Source organism: Falco naumanni, chromosome 8, assembly GCF_017639655.2.
Source record: "Falco naumanni isolate bFalNau1 chromosome 8, bFalNau1.pat, whole genome shotgun sequence".
Classification (NCBI taxonomy): domain Eukaryota; kingdom Metazoa; phylum Chordata; class Aves; order Falconiformes; family Falconidae; genus Falco; species Falco naumanni.
This window is the reverse complement of record NC_054061.1, coordinates 34,860,918-34,883,261: the sequence shown is the minus strand read 5'-3', so window position 1 is coordinate 34,883,261 and position 22,344 is coordinate 34,860,918. Positions and strand designations below refer to the sequence as shown.

At 43.9% G+C, this 22,344-nt stretch overlaps 1 protein-coding gene across 3 annotated transcripts in view; it reads right to left on the bottom strand.

Moving 5' to 3' along the window:
- Nucleotides 1–6,182: 6,182 nt before the first annotated feature.
- The window catches only part of HSPBAP1 (HSPB1 associated protein 1), a 38,133-nt gene continuing 21,971 nt past the window's right edge, over nucleotides 6,183–22,344 (bottom strand). For 2 of the 3 annotated variants that reach the window (XM_040602869.1, XM_040602872.1), the window contains 5 exons: nucleotides 21,233–21,369; nucleotides 17,944–18,115; nucleotides 10,125–10,208; nucleotides 7,012–7,122; nucleotides 6,183–6,802 (listed from right to left, as the gene is read on the bottom strand). In XM_040602869.1, the coding sequence (XP_040458803.1) occupies nucleotides 6,245–6,802; nucleotides 7,012–7,122; nucleotides 10,125–10,208; nucleotides 17,944–18,115; nucleotides 21,233–21,369 (1,062 nt within the window). In that variant the 3' untranslated portion in view covers nucleotides 6,183–6,244. The remainder of the gene's footprint in view (nucleotides 6,803–7,011; nucleotides 7,123–10,124; nucleotides 10,209–17,943; nucleotides 18,116–21,232; nucleotides 21,370–22,344) is intronic. The other variant, XM_040602870.1, reaches the window with a different exon arrangement.

Sequence of the window (22,344 nt, the reverse complement as noted above, 5' to 3'; positions counted from 1 at the left end):
TGTGGTTAACTGGGTTAATTATATTCATGTTGCTAGGAACACTGTGAATTATGTTAATAGCAGCATCTGGGGAAATTACATCTTCATTAATTGGTCCTGATTGCTTTTTGGCAGATGCGAGATGTTTTTGACTTTAACATGCAGGACAAAATTTACTGTAATCAGTGCATGCAGTAAATGCACAAATACCATTACCTTGCCTTGCTAATTAACTCTCCAAAGAGGAAGAGATGGGAAAGACCTGCATGGCTAGCTCTTCCCTCCTCTCCTGCCCCAACCAGGGCAGGCTTGTTTTCTACCAGTTTTCTCTAGTGCTTCTTCTAATAGAGTTTCAATCATTATTTTGAAGTTAAAAATGGTAATAACATGGCTGGCAGACACAGAAAAAGCAGTCATGGGGCTGAGGATGCTTCTGATGGCATGTGTTGTACCCTGGAGTCAGCCCTGTTGCTCTCTGGCTTTGATCTGCTCATAAGGCTCTTTGTCATGGATGTAACTTGGTGGCAAATGGGTCTATTCACATGCTTGGAATCAAATACGTTCATGATTCAGAGATCTTTGATCTTGTCACATCCCTAGTTGGAAGCAGAGGAGGCTTGCCTGGGCTGGGCTGTCCCAGGGGACCGCCGCTGGGTGGAAGATGGGGCTGTTGAGTTATCAGAAGATGACAGTGGTGGTTAAAGCAGCAATGATGTATGTGCAATGTGTGGCATCAATCTTTGCAATTCTTTAGCTTTCAGTCAAGGTAGCAGCAAACAAGGCATTAAACCACGTTTCAATGAACTATCGCTACGTAGAAGAAAGCTCCGTTTTTAACCACGGCAGAGAACCTAATCTCTTTGGATAAAAACCCAAAGCTCTGAGCAAATGCAGAGCGTGAGGCGGAGGTAATGCATTACCTCCCTAGGGGAAAAACAGGCTACAACCCAGGCGAGGCATCGAGCTCCTGGTAAGTTATGAGGCTGTTCGTCTGGGAATGGCAATAAGTCGTATTACGGCCTTGCTAGCTCTGTCTTCTTTTTACACAACACTGTTTTTCACTTTAATGGTGGTTTTTCAGCCAGCTTTGTTAGGGCTGCTGCTAATTGGACTGGATTCATGTGTCCTACCAGGGCACAGGAGAAGGCCAGTGCTGGTTAAATGGGAAGGGAAAGTTATACTACCTGGTGTTTTGAATGGGCATAGCAGGAGGAGGGGGCATGGCAGGGATGAGAGAGGAATTTAGGAACAAGTTTAACCCTCTGGCTGCCACAGAAGCTCAGAGATACTCCCCCGGGGCAGCGATGGGGTAGAGTGTGGCTCTACATAAGTCAAATAGACCCCAGGGAGATAAAAACCCTTTTTGCAAGCAACCTTTCTGACATGGAAAGGTGCAGGGCCACCTTTTTTGCTGGGCAGTCGGGTTTAAAAGTTCTTTGGTGCCTGAAGCATCAGCTTCAGACCTTCATGAAGTGGTTTTCATGGGTTGTTACAAGGCATCAGAACTTGTTGCTGGGACAAGCTCACCAGAGCTTTGGGAGCAGCAAAGTTTGTGTCCTCAAAGCCTAGAGCTAGATTTTACTGAGAGACTGTAATGTTCTGAGCAGGGAGTTAGCCATGTCTTTTCCATCACATTGCTCCTGTGAGTAGGTAAGCAATAATGTAAGGACCAGAAGAGATGTAATGCATGTGAGATTTGGCTTCAAAGTGATGCTTCTGGTTTGTGGGACGCTCCTTAGCAGCTGCAGCGTCCCCCAGGTCTGTCAACACAGGGGCCCTGGGAGGTCAGAGAGCTCCTGGGTTTCTGCTTGTGTTCCCAGAGCCTCTTGGGAGAGTTTCACAAGAATCCTCCCCCCATCTCTGACCCGCAGCACCTGCCGCTTCTGGTCCCCACTGCTCTGTGGCCCTCCCTGGATGCTGCGGCCCCATCAAGCTGACTGTCCCAAGGTGACCAGAGCTTCTAGATCCCAATCACCCCATTAAGGTGGACAAACCCCTCCAACTAGGTGGAGAAATAAACATCTAGCAGAGCATCCACTCGAGATGTCTCCCAAAACATAGCTCCAAAATGTGAGGCTCTTTAGGCAGAGGTCCTGCTGTCCTACTGCCCCTTCAACCGATGTGGGAACGTCTGTCCCCACCTCGCTGTGGGATCAGGCTTCTTTTCCCAGAGGACAGCAAAGCATGGGGCAGAAGATCCAGGCTCCTTTTCCTCACCCATTCAGATGAACTGAGTGGTAAAAAAAACCAAACCCCAGGCTCCCTATTCGCAAAGGTCTTTCCCCATCAGCCACCGGTGCAGTAACACCAGACGTCGGGGAGCCCCCCCCCGAGAGGGAACCTGCCCACGCCATATGCCTCAACGGGGCACGCTGTAGCTGGGAAACACAGCAAGGAGCTCACTCGTTGGCAAGTGGACTGATTTGTAGCACTGCCTTTATTTTAAAGGGCAATTAGCACTGCAGAAGGATTCTCTCTGCCTCTTCAATATGCCACGTTTGTTAGTTAAAACTTCAATTTATGGTTAATGTTATATCATAACATATGTCACAGCTCTGCAATGGAGTTGCTCTGTGGCACCAAGCACACAGTGCCAGAGCAGGAGTCCTGAGAGAGGCGAATGTGGGGGGAAACGGTGCTGTGGAATAAAATGGTGCTCCATGAAACGCAGCGGGGAGGTGTTCAGGGAATGACTACAACTCTGGAAGAAGTAGCTGTTTGGGTTTTCCTCTTCCTGCTCTCTCGAGAGGTGGGGCTTTTTGATTTGGGGGTGTGTGTTTTGGTTTTTTTTTCTTTGCAGACAGGCAAAGTGCAAACCCCTTTAGGAGAGAGCTGCGCTTAGGGGCAGCGAGTAGTAACGTCAGACAAACCTGGAGGGGAACCAGGCCGGCCCACGAACCACTCTGTAAAGCTGGGTTCAGGGCAGGGAAGACCCAGGGCTTCCATCAGGCAAGTGGAATGGCCTGGATATGTGTGGATGCGCTGGCCCAGCCGCTGCTTGGGCTGGCCCCTGGGCTGGAGCGCGGCTCTAACTTTGTCACCCAGCTGTGCGGTGGCAATCTCTTGCTGTCACTCAGCTAAAGCAGAGATGACAAGCATGTCACCACCGTGACCACCCTGGTGATGGCTCCAGGCCACGATCTCCACTGCTGCCCATGCCCACTGCTGACAGCGAGTGGGAAATTTCCTTGAAGGGGGCAAGTTTTCTATTAGTGGTTGCAGAGCGCGAGGCGCTGGGTTCCTGCTCTTCGTCAAGCCAGGCTGTCACCAGAGAGGTCAGAAATCATTTATTTTTAACGCTATGAATATGTAGAAACTTGTCTGAGCTCCTCTCACACAGTGGCCATGAATTTAGAAACGGCATCAGAGATCACGGCACTCGGTACCCTGCGAATCGGGTCAGAGCTATAAATTTCTCTTATTGGTGTGCACACCATTTGCTGTACGTGCCTTTCTGAATTTGTGGTCGTTTCTCTCTCTGCCCCTGCGTGTGAGTGTATGACTGAGATTTTATATTGTGCCTCTGAGACACAAAGTCCTTCTGGTGCTTTTGCCCAGCATCCTAAACAGGTGCTCGCTCCCTCTCTTCCCTGTCCCCTTTACTAAACGGCTTCTGCCCACAGCCTGGCCCTTAAATCATGGGCTGCGCCTCGACAGGCACATGCTGCGTCTCTCCCCAGGCAGAGGGTATTTGTTTGGAGTGGTCAGCGATGTGCCCCTGAGCACATGTGCCTCAGCCTTGTGTGGACTCTGCTCCTGCCCGAGCCCCAGACGGGTCTTCTGACGCAGGTACTGGAGCCTCCTTGCCCACAGGGACAAGTCCTGCAAAGACCTCTGAAACATTCAGCAAGGCTTTCAAGGGCATTCATTCTGAATACAATGGGAAGAAACGTTCAGCGCAAATATTGTGGGGTGTGTGTCCAGATGATCTACACATTGGGAGCAAAGCTTAAGCTGAAGAAGCTCGTGCTGTGGGGTCTGGAGGGCAGTGCTGCTGTCCACCTCCTCTGCCCTGCTGCCTGGGCTTTTCCTCCCCCACCTATACCTCTTCTGGATAGAAAAGCTTTTTTTTTTTTATTGCAAGACTGGTTTTGCCCAGTGAATAAAAATGAAGCCTTTGCAGTGCCTCCTCCCCCTGAGGCAGGCGCCGTAGCAGGACCCATGCCAGCCATCACCAGGGCCGAGCCACGGTGCACCCGTGTGTTGCACTGGGGCTGCCTTATCCCGTGGATCTGCTCCCTCGGAGCCTGGTGAATCACTGAAGGCAGCAGATGTGACTAAGATGTTCCCTAACTAATTTTTAATCCTTCTGGCACAGCAGTGCCAACACAAAGATGAACTGTATCAATGGGACTGATTATTAAATGCTGGTCTTGCTGCAGCGGTGCAACCCCGTGGAGACGCTCTGGTGTACTAACATAAAACAAGAAAAGTGGATTTTCTCACACGCCGCTAAGAATCATGTCTCACCTGCCGGTTGCTGCTGAAGATGATACATAGGTGTCACTGGGGTCTGAGCCCAATGACAAGGGTTGGGCAGGACATTTGACACTGCCCGTTTCTGGGTCAGTCAGAGCTGACATGGCCCCTACCACTAACCCACCATGGCTTTTCAAAGCCAAGGTCTCTGGGAAACTACAGCTTTGCTTCCTCTTTCCTTCCCAGCCAGCCAGAGGAATGAGAACTAAATCCTGCCCCAACCCAACAGCTGAAGTAACTGCACCCAAAAGGGCCCATCAGGGTAAAATTTCTGTGCTTGTTAAACGTGAAACTTTGAGCCTTTTCAATTTAATCCTCTTCCAAGGGTATTAGGGGTTTGTTTATTTATTTATTTTTAAAATGGCAAGGTTTGCTGGATTTCTGACCTGTAGGTGCCTATCTAGAGTACTTGCCATTGTCCATGAGGACCTTGCCAACAAGCAATCTGTATAAAAGCACAAAGAAAGCACCTTTGCCTTCATGATTTTTTTAAACATTAATTGCTGGAAGGGGATCTTTGTGGAAAACAGCACTAGCTTCATGTATTTAGCAGGCAATAGGCATCAAGCAGAGGAAGTATCAGGCACAGGGCTGGTGGTGCAGGATTATGAACATGGAAACAGGTTAATGGTAGAGACTGGCTTGTAGGTGCTAGTAGACATGAGCAAAGATAAGTTTTGAAAGCAAAGGTTTCACAGGAGTTGTCCCAGAAGAATCCCTCTGAAGCTATGACTAGGGCAAATGCAACTCTCTTGCCACCACAAACAGAAAGCAGAGGAGGTGAGAGCATCCCAGAAGATGTCAGCAGCTTGCTTTCCAGTTTTGTTTTTTTTTTTCAAGCCTCCATCCGTAGCTTCAGTGTTAACCTGCCTTCTTGCCTGTCTTTCAAGTTCCATAACCTTTTAATCAAAGGACCATCCAGCCTCCAACACAAATCCAAGGACTACTATACTTTGAAGAAAGAATGGTCTTGCACAGAAACTACTTACAACCAAAAGAAAAAAAATCATTAAATTTTGATTGTTATAGTAAAGAGTAGGACAGAAGCAGAATGTCGTAACTGCTTTGTTTCGTACCTTAGAGATAGGGAACACTGTGCATCTGGCTTTAAATAAATCATAACAGTAACTTCCCGATAGCCTTCAGTCTCTAGCTTCATGTGTTTCTGAACCAGCTGAAGGCCTCATGCTTGCTAAGGGCTTTAGTCTCGCTCCATCCCAGAGCTTTGTTACAAAACTGAAGTTATTTTGTGGAAGGGAGAAAATAGATGCATTAGTGAGTGCATTGCCTCTTGGCTGAGGTTAGGTTTATTTGAACTTACATCTCTAATGTGATCAACCCAACCACTCGCCTATTGACCATTTAACTGCGGTCAAGGACTGCAGTCTACAGTAAATTAGTTTTCTCCTGCTCTTAGTCCTCCTCTGCTACATAACCATGTCCCAGCACTCCCTCCTATCATCTGTCATCAAGCCATCCTTGTTTCTCAGCTCAGAGCTGTAGAACACTAAAGATGCCGTGTACACGGTGGGAGTATAACTGCGTATGCTCTGTTTTGCTCTTAACACTGAGGAGCTCTCTGACTAAACACACCTTTCTCTTCCCAGCCATCATTAACCAGTTAACTCTTCTTTCAGCTCAACTTCAGTCTGTCACTTAACCATTAACTGTGTCTGTCTGTACCTAAAAATTATTTGAAATGAAACACTCAATTATTGCAGAGCTTAAACACCCACAACAAGGCTGCCATTTGATTTACTTCAGGAATGATAAAAGCACTCTGGCATTAAACTTTTGTTCTCTCCAACAGCAGCCGAGCCACTAAATTGATGACATGTGGATTAACCAAACAGTCGAGCAAATCGTTGGTAGAAAGGGCTGTTTGCGAGGCATTTGGACTGCCGTCTGAATCCATTTGACGTGCAGGCATTTCACAGTCATTACTCATTACCAATTGCTTCCTGGTGCAGTGTAATTTTCCAAAATGTCCTTCTTCATTTTCACGGAGAAGAGGTCTACCATCACTTTCAACTGCAACTGCACCCATTGAGCTTGTTTCTTGAGATTGTGGTAAAACCTGAATAAGATGAAGCCCAAAAGGTGTTTTCTGCAGCTTTTCTGCTTTAAATGTTGAAAAGCCAAATTCATGGGCTAGTAATCTGCAGCCCTCTGGTTCACAGCCAACCTCCCTCTTCTTCCTCTTGCATAAGGAACTTGTCCTTTGCTCTGCACCACTGTTGCTGGAACGCGTGTGCTCTGACACACTTTCCTTTTGACACTTCAAATATGCAGACACTGCTTTATTCAGGTACTGAAGATTGATTTCATGGGATGTTGCCTCAATCTAAGAAAACACCCAGGATACACTCAGTTAAAAGGAGATATGTTTCAATTCAGCATTGCATGATTATCTTCCATGAATTACTTCTACTACATGAAGGGAAGGAATTTAAAATTCTTTTTCTCAGGCAGCAGAAAGACTCAGGGGGAGCTAAGCAAAATGTCAGTAATTCTCTGTTATCACTGCTATAATGGGAGGAATAGACGGCTTACCTCTGTGGGATTTAGCCAGAGATCTCCATCACTCGGATTTTCTGCTGATTTTATGGCACATACCAGCATTCGAGTTATTGCTTCTTCTACACGGGCTTCATGATCTGCATCCTGCCTCAAGGGAACAGAAAGCGTTTGGAGATAGGTTAGCACTTGGGTCTCTGCAGAAAGCTGGAAGATCTTCGGAAGAATGAAATGGATGGCCTTAGTCTGAAAGCCATACTCATGTATGTGAAGTCAGTGAAAGGTTTCAGACTTTTGATGCTCCTACTTACAGTCCCCACATCGGTAACAGTACAGGCTTTGGTGCAACTACTCATCTGAATAAGGATTTGCAAAACATAAGATTCTAGAGTGTGTATATAATCTTTTCCCGTATGAGTGTTCTGTTAATTGAATCTGGTGCTTGGAATTACAATGCAATGTTAGCATTTAATTAATGTATGCATTTATGTAGCTCTTTAGGACTTGAAGGACCCCAGAAGTACATAGCAAATTTTATATATGTACATATTATGTCTAATTCAAGTACTTAAAACACACAGGATGTTACAGCTAGGCAGCAACTATCTGGGGGCTACAGAGCCATAAAAGTGAGTCTTAAGGAAATTCTGGAAATATTTTATCATGTAACGGCAGCTGCCATACTGCTGCGGTTTTAAATATCAGTAGAAGGAAAACCATGTTTCCTCTGAAAGCTCTCCTGCAGAACTAAAACCTAAGTTAATAACTGGCTCTTTGTTTCAGCCTTCACTTTCTGCACCATCCCCTTGGGTAGCTGGGTGCTAGCTAGTTTAGGACAGCAGAACAAAACTTCACAGGATCTTTTTGAGCTTTCTTTCCCACAATTGAGTTTCTTGTATACGGAGGGGAAAAGTATGTGGAAGGAGACAGTAAAACTTTCCAAACAAGATGTGTGGTTTAGTTACTTCAATGACAAATGCCTAGGAGTGGATGCATAAATTGGCTTTAATTGAGGTACTCAGACATACAAGTTTTGGAGGAAAGATGTAACCTAGTCAGCCACAGCCCTGAACTGCCTCATGTTGGCTTTGGGGAACATGTCAAGCAAACGATGCATCTTGCTAGTATGAGTGTTGAAGCAGTAATTCATCCTGGAACCCTGAGCAGAATTTGGGATAGAAGCAGGGGGAAGTGCTCTTAGCATTCTGTGGCTTTGGATGCTTGGCTTATTAATGGCCTTTTATAACAAACCCCCAAAACACAGAGTTTGGTATCTACATGTGGAAATTATTTAAGGTGTTGCACTCTTTGTATTTACCCTGGTCTGTTGTACCGATTGCATGAGAGTACAATAGGCAGCAAGGAATACTTTGAGTAGCTCACATCCAGCTGAAAACAAATTAGACTTCTACTCTAAAGTCTTGTCAATATAATTAATGGTTTCACTAGGACTATAAATGTTGGCACAATTCACATCTGTCAATATGAAAGCAGCTGGTAACAGCTGCAAGCAAAAACTATTTGATTTGGTAACGGAAATGTTCTCAGTATTGTCTTTTAGCATCGTTGTCAGAATTTATTTTTATAGATGGATTGCCCAACACCTGACAGTGCTGCCATCATCAGCTATAGGGATAACTTCTGTAAGAAACTTTCACCCGGGTTGCAACATCTGCACTTGCTTATGGCAGCTCTTGATTATCTGGGGAGAGGGCATGTGTGTGTCCTTCACTAGCAAGACCCAGCAAATGCTCCTCTGTTTATGATGCCACACAACTACCCGCTCTCGCTATCGCCAAACAGGATCTTGGTGACTTCTGCAAGACCTTTATGATTAGAAAGGCCATGGAGTTTAGCTCAGTGTTGGTTTTTTTCCTTGCAGTGCATAAGAACAACTAGAAATGCTGTAGCTAACAGACCACCCAGCCACCTGGGAGTTACTAGCCTAACCCAACTCATCCAACCTTGACCCGCTTCTCCAGCGGGGCACAATTTGTGAGGCACAGCTTAGGGTACAAGCATGTGTGTTGACATCAGGGTCTTTCCAAGCACAAGGCACACAGCCAGTTCCTCTGAATTACCTCAGAGGCTTCTCAAATTTAAGGCAGGTTTAAATGGTTGCTCTGCAATATTGTTGGTGCTTTTTCTGGCACTGGACACAGCCTGACTGTACTTAAGGCTACCTAAAAGTTTGGTGTGGACTGTGGGCCTGCTGTCCTTTCTAAATACATAGTCCCATCTGGAAAGTTTTTCCATGAGGGAAACACCCAAGTGAGTTCCTCTACTCTGCAAATGCTTGGTTTGATGTTAGCATGAGAGATGTATTGTGCGGTCTTTGAACAGCAGCTGAATACATCTGTTCATCCCCCTGCAGATTTCCAGTCTAATAAAGGTTTTTTAAAAAAAACCAACAACAAAAAGAGTAAGTATTTTAGTGAGGCAGCTTTCACAGGCCATTTCAAAGGGTCTTTATTTTATATTAAGCTAGGTAATATTAATAAGCAAGTAATTTGAATCAGAAAACCTTCTAGAGCATTGAGATGATCTAGTTGAAGACGTCCCTGCTCATTGCAGGGGGCTGGACTAGATGACCTTTAAAGGTCCCTTCCAACCCAAACTATTCTGTGATATCCCTGGAATCATCCCATACAAACTGGTTAACATGAGCAAGAAAAATCAAGCCTGGGGAAAAGGAAATTAAATACTTGAGAAAATCCAACTCCAGGCACATCAAAGCTATCACAGAGAAAAGCAAATTCAAAATGCTCTGCCACCCCCTTCCTATCACATTAATCTGACTTAAACTCTAATTTAGCTTTGCATGTAAGCATGTGCTTGAGATGAAGTTGCTGTTTTGCCATCCCCTACTCAGCACAAAGCTAGTTAGCCCATAAGAAATTGGACATGAAAAGTTTAGCTTGTGTTTAATTGTTTGCCTGATTAAGGTAAACTTGAATGTGATTTATGCTGAACTGGGGCTTCCGATCCAGAACCTTGGAAGGTTCTTCAGGAAAAACTGTCCATAAGGGCTCTTCCCTCCCCAGCCTCCGAATACAGCACACCCAATAAGGCTGAACCTGGCAGGTGAGGGACAAAAGTCCATGCAGACGTGGAAATGCTACATCACCATGACATAAAAAGGAAAATACCAGTTCAATCCAAGAGTTTATGCTGACTGTGACGGGATCAATGGATTCCACATAGTGCCACCAGTGCCTTGGAACGAGCAGGACCTGGAATTGGAGACATCGCATTAGAGTACTAACAGAAGCCTGCAGAAAGATAAGGTGTTTTGATTAAGGTGATGTGGGATGCAGAAGCAGAATAAGACAAGGAACAGGGGTGAGGGTGGGAAGTGATCTTAATTTCTTCTAAAGAGCTTTTTTTCAAGACTCAAACACCCACTCTCTCCTCCCATTGTATCAATACTATCAAGTGAGAAGTGGACACGATCCAGAATTACCTCTCAACCCAGTTCCTTCTCATGTGAAGCACGACTGTAACCTTATAACTGCCCTGGGTAAGCAAGGTCTGGCTGTACAAAGTGCAGCTGGTGGGGCAGTAAAGCAGGGCTTTAGAGAAAGTCTCAGCCGGGCAAGAATTCCTCTGTAGACTCTCCAGATGAGCAGGCTCCCCAGTGGACTGCCAGCTGGCTTCCCCAAAAAGCAGGTATCCTAACGCTCATCTTGGTGATTAACAATATGTAGATTTAATTCTGGTAAATAATCACCAGTATTAAACTTGTCACTTTCAGTAGACAGGCTTTTAAAAGGAGATGTCTCAGAAATCATGACAATCTAGTTTAGATCAAGAGCTTTACAACTGTATCAGGATGATAGCTGTGGCATAAAATTGATTCTAACCCATGGCTTTTACGGTACAAAGACATTAATGTTATTTTGATGATATAGGACAAGCTTTACAGATTACTGAACATTAGATTAACATAGAGCTATCAAGAAAAGCATAAAAGATGGGTTTTGACAAGGAATAAAAATGGTCAGAGTCAGATAAAAATATAAACTTCAAAATGGGGAAAGTGAAGCAATGATCTGTACCTGAATTGCAGGCAATTCTTTTTCTTGGTAGACACAAATTACTTAAAAGAATGTTCTGCTACCTAGAGAGCCCTGTGCTGTGTTATATCAAAACACGGCTAATGAGAAAATGTCTGTGTAGGAAACAATGACGGTGGCCCTAGTCCTGCAAACACTTACAGGACAGAGCAGAGTCATTTTTGGGCCAGAGGACAAAATGTTCTCCACAGGTTTCAATTTAAGTCAAACAAAAAAAGCATTGGCTCTCTAAAGGTCAAAAACATTTGGAAATTGTACTTTAATCCAGCACAGCATACAAAACAGAGAAAGAAGTGAGTCTGTGGAGGGCCGTTATTTAAAAAATATCACCAATTAGTTACTCCTGGCATCTAAAAGTGTATGAAACCTACACAGATTGAAGCCAAAACATATTTTCTACACTGAATGGTGCTTTTATCACAGAAACCTATGCTTGAAATGAAAATTGCAGTTGCATCAGCTGCAATATATTTGTCTGTTAGCAAGTATTTGCCCACATTTGATTGACTGCAGAAACACACAAAAAAAGCCAAACGCTCCTCTGCTCTATAGCGGATCTTCCGCTGAACTCTGTTAAAGAATCTGGGTGCCCTCCAAATGACAGGGTATAATGATGAAGGCTGAAAAACTTTGTTATACAGCAGAAGGTGACATAGCTTCTGGAGAAAGAAGCCGTTTCATGGGGTCCTGTCTGTGAGACTTGCACAGGCGATGTGCTGTAGAAGTGGATGAAGACTCTAGGGAATTGGAGTATGGTGCCGAGGGACTATGTAGCAAGGGCAAAAAAGCAAAGAGGCAAATTAAAGTGTTTAAATGTTTCAGTAAGAGGGGCTGCCTGGAAAAACAAGGTGGAAATTAGGAATGGCACGTTCTGGCTCAACATGACTCACATGCAAAGCAGAGACAGAATTGTTTTGGAAAGAGGAGGTGTAGCCAGGAGGAAAATACAATCCCCCCCCCCCCCCCCCCCCCCCCCCCTTAACTAGTCCAGTCTTTTCAAATCAAACCAGAGGAACTTGGTCTTTGGAGAGACTAATCAGATTTTACTTGCCAGCAGGTTGAGGGTAATAACTGCAAAGCTGTGTACTTCAGAGCTGGCACTGTTTGCTGATGCAATTTATAAAGGAGCTACGGAGCTGTGACTCAAAGAGGCAAAACGGGTACCATAAAGACACTTGCTGCCCCTCTCACGTTTGGGGAAGCTTATGTTTTTTAAAATAAGGATTTATAGCAGCAAGAAAATTGAAATTATCAAAAAGCAAAGGGACTAAAACTTTAAGGAAGATGAAGGAATTGAAAAAAAGTAATTAAAAACAAAAAATACAGATGGGAAGGGAGCAGCAAAACTAACAGAAGACCAAAAAAAATAAAATAAATAAAATCCAGCAAAGAGAGGGGTAGGATTCTTCCACCTTTATAAACTAGTATTCTTCTAGGTTTGGTAACTAGAAGCAAAGAAATCCCCATAACAAAACCAAAACAAACGCACTCCGCCATCCATTCCACGATAAAACAAAGCAGACTTCCATATGTTTATGAATATGGGATGCAGAGTCAGCTACATTTGAAACTCCATTTCAATAGGAAATGTGAAAGTAAACCACAGGGTAATAACACACAGACACAAAAATGCAGCAAATGTTTTACAGGAAAAATGTAAAGTGCAAACCCAAGACAGAACTATTCCAAGCTAAGAGATAATGTTGTGTTATCCTGCTTTCTACAGCATGTACCTAGCTTTGTGGGACGGGAAGATACTGATCTAAACAACAAGCAATGAGATAATTTTAATACTTGGGCTAGTGATAGGCAAATATAGCAGATGAAGTCAAAGTAGGACGGAAATCCCAGAAAAGATAAAATGAAGTTCTGGTCTGTAACAGGAGGAAAGAAACAAAGAGAACAGTTGGGAGACCAAGTGGAGCAATGCTGAAGACTTGTACAGCACAGAGAACAGAAAAGGTTTAAATTCTCAACGGACGTGATTAACTCGATACAGTGCAAAGGTAGGGCAAAGGTGGAATTGCTTCAAAAAGGCAGCATACCCTGAAGTGAAACATTATACCAAGAAATTCCTGCCCATTAGAAAAAGATATTTGGGTAAATGCACAAGAAAAGGAACGACCAAAGCATGACAGTGTGATGGGAAGAAAAAGAGGAGGAGCTATGAGGGGATCCAAGCAAATCCCTGAGCTGCTTGCAACCCTGGCAATGAAAAATAAATTTAAATAAAAGCATAGACAGCTCTATGGGAGTACCATGTGAGGACTGTGAGGGTGCTGCCACCCCAGCCTATGCCCCATCCCAGGTGGTGCCTGCCTGGTGCTAGGAAGGTGCTGCTTACCCTGCCTCCCCCATCCCTCCTGAGCTGGTGTCTTCCCACCTGCTGAAACACGAGTGCCAAGGGCCACTGATGTCAAACACAGGCACAGCCCGGGGGGAAGGCGCTGTGAACAGGAAGGGAAGGGGGCTGTTACCATGCTGTGTCCATAGGGACCCTGGCGAGGGACTGAGGGAAGCTCAGGGATGAGGTGGAAAAGTAGAGTTAGGAACTGGCAGCTTTCACTTTTGGTTTGGGGCACACAAGGAGTTCTCCATGTATGTTGCAGGCTGAGTGGTGTTTTCATCACCAATTCTAGTACAAATTCAGCTCCTGGACTTTTCTGCCTCTTGTGTGATGGAGATGATAGCTCTGGTGTCTAGAGGTTGAGCTGGGCTGTTTGCCTTCTCTATGGGGTGACTTGGGGCCAGCTCTGTAGTCTACCTCATGAAAGACCTTCCTTCCTTCCTTCCTTCCCCAAACCAGAATTATCAACGATCTGCTATGCATAATGCTGTGGACAACTCTGAATTCTGCTTTACCAAAATCACTTAAAACTCTTCTCAAAAACAAAAGCAGTTTTTCACTGCAACCCTTTCTAAAAAGTGTTTTGTATACTTTGAGCTGGAATATTTAATTGCTTTTTAAAAAGTTGGAATTACTCTATTTTCTGACTTGACTATAACACTGGGTTTTGGTATCAATTACATTTTTCTTGGTTATTCAGACTGTTTTGCTGTTCCCCACTTTAAGCCCAGTCTGAAGTTCTCACCCCTTTTCTTTAAAGGTGGCACACAAGGAAACCCCTCCCTGACCTCATGACGATTTCTGCTTGCTCAGGGTTGGGTTAGAAGTCAGAGCTCTGCCTGTGCTGTTGAGCGCTCTGGCTGCCAAGCAGGATCCCACTGTGCATTAGATACTGCTAGCAAGAGCACGGAAAGGGAAAACCTTGCAGCTATTCGCAGGAACTTAGAAATAACTGTAGCTGTGGGCACACACTGAGTTTGAGATGTGTTTCTTTAGACTTTCAGAAAGCAGGCAAGGAAAAGCAGGGGAGGAGAGCTTCGGAACAGCCGACCACGGTGAGAGACAGCAAGCAGTAATGTTGATTTTTTTTAAAAAAATCATTTTTTCCTATGCTGTGACAGTGCTTTTCAAGGCTGGAAGGGAGCATCCTTCTCAGACACAATGTGCCTTTAAGCCTAGCTCAGTTAGGTTTTCCTTGCATCTCTGGTTTCTGGAGCTGCACTGCACCTCCTCTGGCTCCAGGCTGCACCTGGGATACAATGCCAGGAATCAGGACAGCCCGCAGCAGGGCAGCCCAGCCCTGCCTGTAACAGCATGGGTCCTGGTGTCCAGTACCACTCCTGTCTGGGGTGGCACGAGGGAATGGCACTGCTCATGGGAGCCCCGTGCACAAGGTGCTTGCTCTCCATGCGGAGGGCTCCATGTGGAGCCTTATGTGTCCACCTTCAGACAAGCTGAGATGTGCTTTCTAGTCTAGTCTAGTGTTTACCGTTGTCTAGTTATATGGGTATGGATTAAGAGGAAGATTGATCAAGAGCAATTACATTAGTGAGCAGGAATCAGGCAAGAAGCTGGTAGGAAGTGGGGCAGAGGAAAGCATGATCAATGATTTTATATTGGTATAGCACCTCAGTATTTTGTAGCCTTTTCAGGTGGTATTCATCTCTCCTACTTTTAATCATCAAAAAAGTTAAGCATCTATGTGCGTAGGCTCCTTTTATAGCCTGTGCTGGAAGGACATGATGGGATGAATGTTCCGGCAGAATTGTAATTGTGTAAGGCAGGGAGGATGAATTGCCTTGTAGAGGTGCCAGGTTCTTCCCACTGATGGCAGACAGGACATCTGTCCTGGATGGGCTTTAAGCTGAGGGTGGCAGATTCTGCCCTAACTCTTTTAACACTTGTCCCTGAGTGTAGGGTGGAAGACCTTAGAACAGACATGTTTTGCCCCATTCGTGGTCTGTTAAGCAGTATATTTATGAAAACAATGAAGGTGTTACTAGAAATACTGCAGAGTTGTTGAACAAACAAAACAAAATACCAATGCTTTTGGTGAAAACTCACTAGTTCAGTGAATACAAATCCACCAGCAGTCAACCTCCTGCACCATACTTACCACTCAGCCTTGCAACCACCACACAGGTAACCAGGTCCAAATATTTATAAGGAGCCCCTACATTTGTGTGACACAACTTGAGCTTCTAACTTTGTGGATATAGTCATCTACTTCTGCACACCCTTGAAAACTCTTATTTAAATTCTGCACATCCTTATTTAAATAAGCTAGATATCTAAATGTTATCATAATCTGTGTCGAGAACAGATCACTAATGTATAACTGGAAGTTGCATTAAGACCTCTGTGGAAATGCAGCCAACAGCCACTGGTCAAGTACAGGATGAAACCTTATAAAACCTAAAGTCTCGGCCAACTACCAAAATTCGTAACAGAGATTCACCTCTGAACAGTACAGTGAAAGAGCACAAAGGATGCAATTGAAGTATGCACTGTGCATTGGGACAATGTTACGTGAAGGAATTCTGCTTCAAAGCCTTGAATGGGTGCAGAAAAATGGCTTGTAGCAAACAACGACCAGAAGGTGGCATTAGACACATTAAGTTTTTGATACTCAAAGCTGCAGTCACCCTACATGCAGTTCTTCTCCTGAATACCTAAGAACACCTTTGTCTTTATTTTTCAACCCTTTGTTGTTACAACATCTAATCCAAAATGTTCTGCGTACCCTCTGGGAAAAAGTGGAGATGCTATGTGCTACCACAAAAAACAGCTGGCTGCAAATCCTGCAGTAAACGTATGTATTCTAACCGAAAACCACTGCTAAGCACCTATCAAAATTGTTGTTATTTAGGGATCTTCTACCTTGTTAACAAAGGAGTTCTTCTAGGTCATTCCTTTCCTCTCCATCAAACAGCAGCAGTCCCCAGCCACCTGCCCCATAAGCTTCTGGATGAGGTGCTGGAAAGCACCACCCAAAAGACGTGGATAAAATGGATGGAGGCAATACCTCACTGCTCCATCATTGCCTCTACATGACTTTGCCTCCAGAAATCCAAACGGTACCTCCTTCAGCGCAATGCAGACAACTCGGTACTACTGAGCTGGCTCAAGGTCTTTATTCCTAGCAAGATTAATTTGTAATTCCTTTAAGCCTAATTAAAATTAAGATCATATTAAAGGTTCACTACCACAACTGAACATTCCAAAGAGATATATATTATATATATTATATAGTGTTAGGGATCATGGATAATGCAGTGCTGAATGGATGTGGCATTTTTATCAAAAGTAAAAATTTGTTCTTTGTGCTTTAAATTATTGAACACTGCAACTTCACAAAGTGCAGGATGTGAAAGTAATAATTTGCTTTAGGAGTATGACTAGGAGCTAATATAGTGCAAACAGTGAAGGTTGATCATGGTTACCCATCTGCAACTGTACCGGCAGAAGAGCATGCTCTTCCCATTGACAGACACCATCCTCTTGTTGGTAACTACTACCCTGCTCCATTCTGCCATCTCACCTGTTCACAGGAGCACTTCTCACTCTCCCTTCTCAAAATTAGCTGGATTAACAAAAATCCATTCTTTAAATTGTTGGAGGCAGCTGGGTTTGTGAGCTAAGGGAAAGGGGACACTTGTGCAAGTCGCTGAGCTGGCAGGTCAAAAGAGGTGACAACATCTGGTAGGAGAATGGTGAAAAGGCTCTAGAAGCGGCAACTCCAGTGTCTGAAGTGGTCAGAACAATGAACACTGCAAAATTCCTTTGGAAAGGCCTGACACCTTGAGATATGCAGGGGTGTGTTACAAGGACATGTGCTGCTGAACAAACGAAAAAGGTAATTCAGACTCCAAATACAGAGCGTGTTATTTAAATAAAGAAGGATACTACTTATGGCAGGAAACTAGGAATTAAGAGTCCTGAGCCCTGCTCTCATACTACTGCTGACTACCTGCGTGACTGTAAGCCAGGCTCTCAAAACTGAACTTTCTCAGTAAAACAGGGTTAATAATATCCTCACATCCTTGTAAAGCACCATGAAACCTCTGGATGGTATGCACTCTAAATGCAAGTATCATCATTACAATACTTAAAGCAACAAGTTGTGCCAATGTTCCCTGGTGAAGGTCATTCACTATCAAAATATGAGTTCCTTTGCTGGCTCTACATGCTCATTAATCACACACATTTCCTGGAGCATGCTGGTTTCAAAGTAGACAGGTTGGAGTACTGTTCAGGAAGTTTTAAAGCCGGCAAATTGGAGGTGACTGCAAGAACTGTGATGGAATTGGGAAGCCAACTGAACTAACTCTCCAAATGTTTGCATTTTTGTACAGAACAGGCTAGTAAAATAACTGTGAGCAAAGAAGGTTCCCATGCTGAGAGAAATGTATCAAGCCTGAGCGCAGAGTGTTGGGAGAGGGAAGTTCCACAGTCAATCTGTTAAGATTTCCTAGCCCTTAATTAGCCAGTTAAATAATTTACTAGAATCTTTAAAGCAATGTAAAGCTTGTTTGTGAATGGTACCTGTCCCGGACTGAGTGTAACAATGTGGGCTGTTGTGTTCCTAAACTCGGGAAAGCGTTTCAGATCAGGGTTGGCAACGTTGACTTTACTGAATACGCTGGATTCCTCATAAGGGATCCTGGTGGGATAAAGGAAACTGGTGTCACCAGGTGGGAAGAGGTGCCATCTCTTCCTGAAAATAGAGAGAAGATAAAAATGTATTCAGTACATGTCAGTTACAGCAAAGAACTAAAGGCAATAGCAAGGTTTTCAATAAAACATAAATCTGCCTCGCTGTGTGAATCTCCTATGCAGTGAGAACACAAGCAGTGCTTACAGGCTGTCTCCTAAAAGTGTTTTTAAAATATTCCACTTTTTAATTTTTTAACTGAAAAGATTTACATCTTCTCACCAATTATTTTTAAAAGGCAGATAAAATAATTTTTTTAAAAAAAGCTCTCCCATCTGGTTTCCCCTTCTTCCCTTTTACAGAACAACATGCAGCATTTACAGATGCTCGGAGCATTAAAAATTGCTCTATAAACCAGAGGAAATAGTTTTGTTAGAGACAACATAATTTAGTTCACTGAATGAATAGCTACTGCACCCGTGCTTGTTTTAAAAGGAGGGCATCGTATGTTTAGGATGGCGACAGTAAAGTGCTACGGATGTGATGTTCTGTTTCCTATCATTACCTGCAGTACTTACTTGGCCATGTCACGAACCCCTCATTTTTAGTAAAACTCTTGATGCTCCTGTGCCAAAGATGGCATAAATAAAAACCAGAGGCATCCATAGACATTAAACATCCTGAAACACCTGTATTTTTTGTGTTACCCGTACGACATTATGAAAATGTGCCTTGAGTGGGCCACTGGGTTTAGGAACTTACTGATGTGACTAAATGCCCAAATGGAACAGGACAGGGTTGTTCTGCTCATGAGAGCACTCCTGTTCTAGGTTGCTCTCTATGTGCCTAAAGGTCAACACACTGCAGTGCAGGGCCAAGCAGAGCTGAGACATGGACCTCACCCTTGAGAGCTAAGGTCTCTATTTCACTTACATAGACCAGATCAAAGAGATAAAAACAGAATGTGCTAGAACTGGTGGTGCCAGTTTTATGGGTACTATAAATGAAATATCTTAGTAGGTGCATATGACACTTAGAAATAGGAGTTTTATATGGCAGTACTTCAGGTGATGGAAATAACCAGAAAGGAATACAAAAAGAGAAAATGTATTACATTGAAGAGGTGCCAATCAGTACAACAGTGACCCATGCACTAAGTAACGGAAAAGTAAAGGCAGTACTTTACAGCACAGCTGGACAATCTGTGCAGCTGTCCTCGTTGTTTCAGACTCTAGCGAGATCTTTTTTTTTTGTCTCTTTCCTTGGTACTCACTGCTTGCTTTTTGCCTACTGCTTCTGGTTGTCAGTTCTAAGTCACAGGTCTGAAAATGGGAGAAAAGCAACCAAATGGCACAAAACCAGAAAAGACAGGAACAGCAGGATGGCCAGAACTGCAGAGATTGGCACAGATGGAAGTGCCATAGGCCAATGACATTTCTTGGTAATTACCAAAACTACTGCTGGATGCAAGCACAAAAACAGTTCTCCTGAAACTCAGGCCCTATTGCAATTTTATTTTGCCCTCCAAGATAGATCCTCTGAAGGGGCAGAGAATACCTAGGTTAGGAGGCTCATGGGTTAATCCTGCAGGCTCATGACAAAGCAGTATCATGAAGCAAAAAATTAAGAAGCCCGAGGGATGCAAGAAGGAAATTCAAGATAGCAACAAAGGGCTAAGGAGTCATCCCTGGCTTTCCTGCAAAGGCAAATCTATTTAAGTTTAGCATAAGCTTATATTCTGTTACAAAGCCTGTCTTGTTTGTGAGTCTCAGAAGGGAATCTTTCTGCTCTGAAGAAGCCCAGGATTCACAAGCTTGTGGAAGTTTGCAATCTATTTATAGGTTTTACTCTGAAGAGGGAAAACAACTTTGTCTTTTCAGGCCATGCAAAGGCTTTAGGCTTCTTCTTTCCCTGAGATGAATAAGGATTTTGTTCTACCAGAGGGGGAGGAAGTGTCTTGGGAAGGCAGGCAAAATTGCTATGTGATGCTGGAACGCTCGAGTTCAGTATCTGAAGGTAGACATCAAAGAGACAGGGCAGGTATCAGGTCTGCTAGATTACTGTACTTACTTCGTACACCCAGCATTTAGGTGGATCCTTAGAAGATATTTAGGCATGTATGTCTCATGGTTCTCAATGAGATTTCTGGCTCCTAAATACACTTAACTGTCTGGACTTCAACGCATAATGCTTACTGATGTGATCTGAGCGCTACAGAACTGGCTGCAGCAAAGCGCAGTGCTGAGGGCAGCCTCCAGAGCCTCTGCTGCATTTTCACCCAAGGATCTCAAGGCTGTTTACAAACATGAATGAAAACCAGTCCGAGAGCTAAACAGTTACCCTTCTTACAGATAAGGTGATGAGAAATTCATTTGTCTTGTTGGGCCTTAAAGCCAGTCAACTTGTGGCACTGCCCAGCATAGAGAGAAGCCAGCATGCCTGACTTTCAATCCTCCACCTTAATCACAAGACCACCACGATTTTACTGTTCTATAAAATGTCAGAGTAATTAATCACATTAAACCCCCACCAGCAAATTTCTCCTTCTACTGTATACTTTCAAACCTAAAAAATGCATGCAACTTGTTTTGCTACTCTAGCATTATTCTAGCAATAATAGATAATAAAAAAACCCTGAGGCCAATATGCAAGGAAAGGAGAAAAAAAAATGGGGATAAAGAAAAAAAAGAAAGCATGTAAACAGGCAGAAAGGTACAGCAACAAAGCCACGTGCTCCCAAATTAGTTTGGAGCCTCAAATGTCCCTTTCAACTTTGCTCACAGCTGGCTGCCCTCATCCTGATGTTCCCCTTTAAATTAATTCTAGCAGGCTATTAGAGGCTCTTGCACAGAGAATATTGTAAAAGTCTAAAGTAGTTTATTTCTATTTTGTTTCTGGGCTTTTTATTTTTAACTCTTTATCTCCTAATTCCAAATTCCTGAATTCATAAGTACTCAGAAGATTAAAATGTTTCTTATTGGGCCACATCTTTCTCAAACAGAAGAAAATAAAATTGTGTTACGTCCATGACCCAGTCAAACTCCAACCCCCCTGAAGTTCTGCCATTTCCTATAGAACAGTTTTGATGCTCTTCAAGAAAACTACTCAAGAGTCCAAAACTAATGTTATAGCCCAGTATAACTTTCCCCTGTATTTGTTGTATGTATATGCAGCTGTTACCTTCCCTGTACTTGCAACACTAAGTTGCAGCCGTAGGAGTCCAAATGGCAGGGGGTGTTTGCTCCTTCAGAACCAATCCACAGTGTGCTCTCTTTTCCACTTCTTCCAGGGAAACCAAAGTCAGACCACCTTATATCCTACAGCAAGGAGAAGGTTATTTATGTAAGCTGTTGAATTCATCCACATCTTACTCTCAGTTCTTTGAGTCTCTTGTCTTCTCCCTCCACTGCTCAGTTGCTCTTTATCCACTGCTGCTGCTGCTCCTTCATGGGGTTCCTGCATGCGTGGCCTGTGCCCCTTCCTCCAAAATTCTCCTCTCTCATAGCATTTCTTCTGCTTTCTTCTGTCTCTGTCTGACTACACAGCCTCCCAGATCTGTCTCCAGTTCTCACCCCAGTCTTTCACATAACTCAAGGTACCCGTTTGCTCTACAGAAGGACTGCCCAACTGCTCGTGACCACATATGGCGCCTTTTCCCTCATTTCACTTTTGTTTTCCTTTCTCCATGCTTACCCATCCACCCAAGCTCAGCACTGCTTCTAGAAAAATTCTGATATATGGCATTTAAAAAAAGAATGAAAGGAAGGAAGGAAAAATCCCTATTCCCTTTTCAAACCAATTTGATAATCCATGTGGCATATTTGCTCTCTCTTTGCTCCTGCCTCAGCTTTCTCCATGTATTCTGGAGATGCCGACTTTAGCCCTCTCTGACCCAGTGGTACGCTTGGGTTTTTTAAGCTTCTTATTATTTTATTGACACATTCTTCTTCTGCCTTTGCAACTGCACAGGCAGTGAACTTAAAACAACTTGATTACATGGTGAGGAAGGGCAGAACAGGTATGCATGTGTTATGAACATGATCCTGGAGCTTTCCAGTCCATTAATCCTCCCACAAGCAATCTCTTGGGTATGAGAGCTGGAACGAGGCACAGTCACAGTCACCTATTTTTCAGATCGTTGGAGGGTTTTTCAAGATGGCTCTGTATAGCTTGGATAAAGCTTTCCTATGTTTCTATAGCTTACCCTGCCACCTGCAGGGCCTGATCATTTGTTTATTGGAAAGCACTTGACGTATACTGGCCAGAGACTCTGGTGCCTTTTGGCTGCAGCC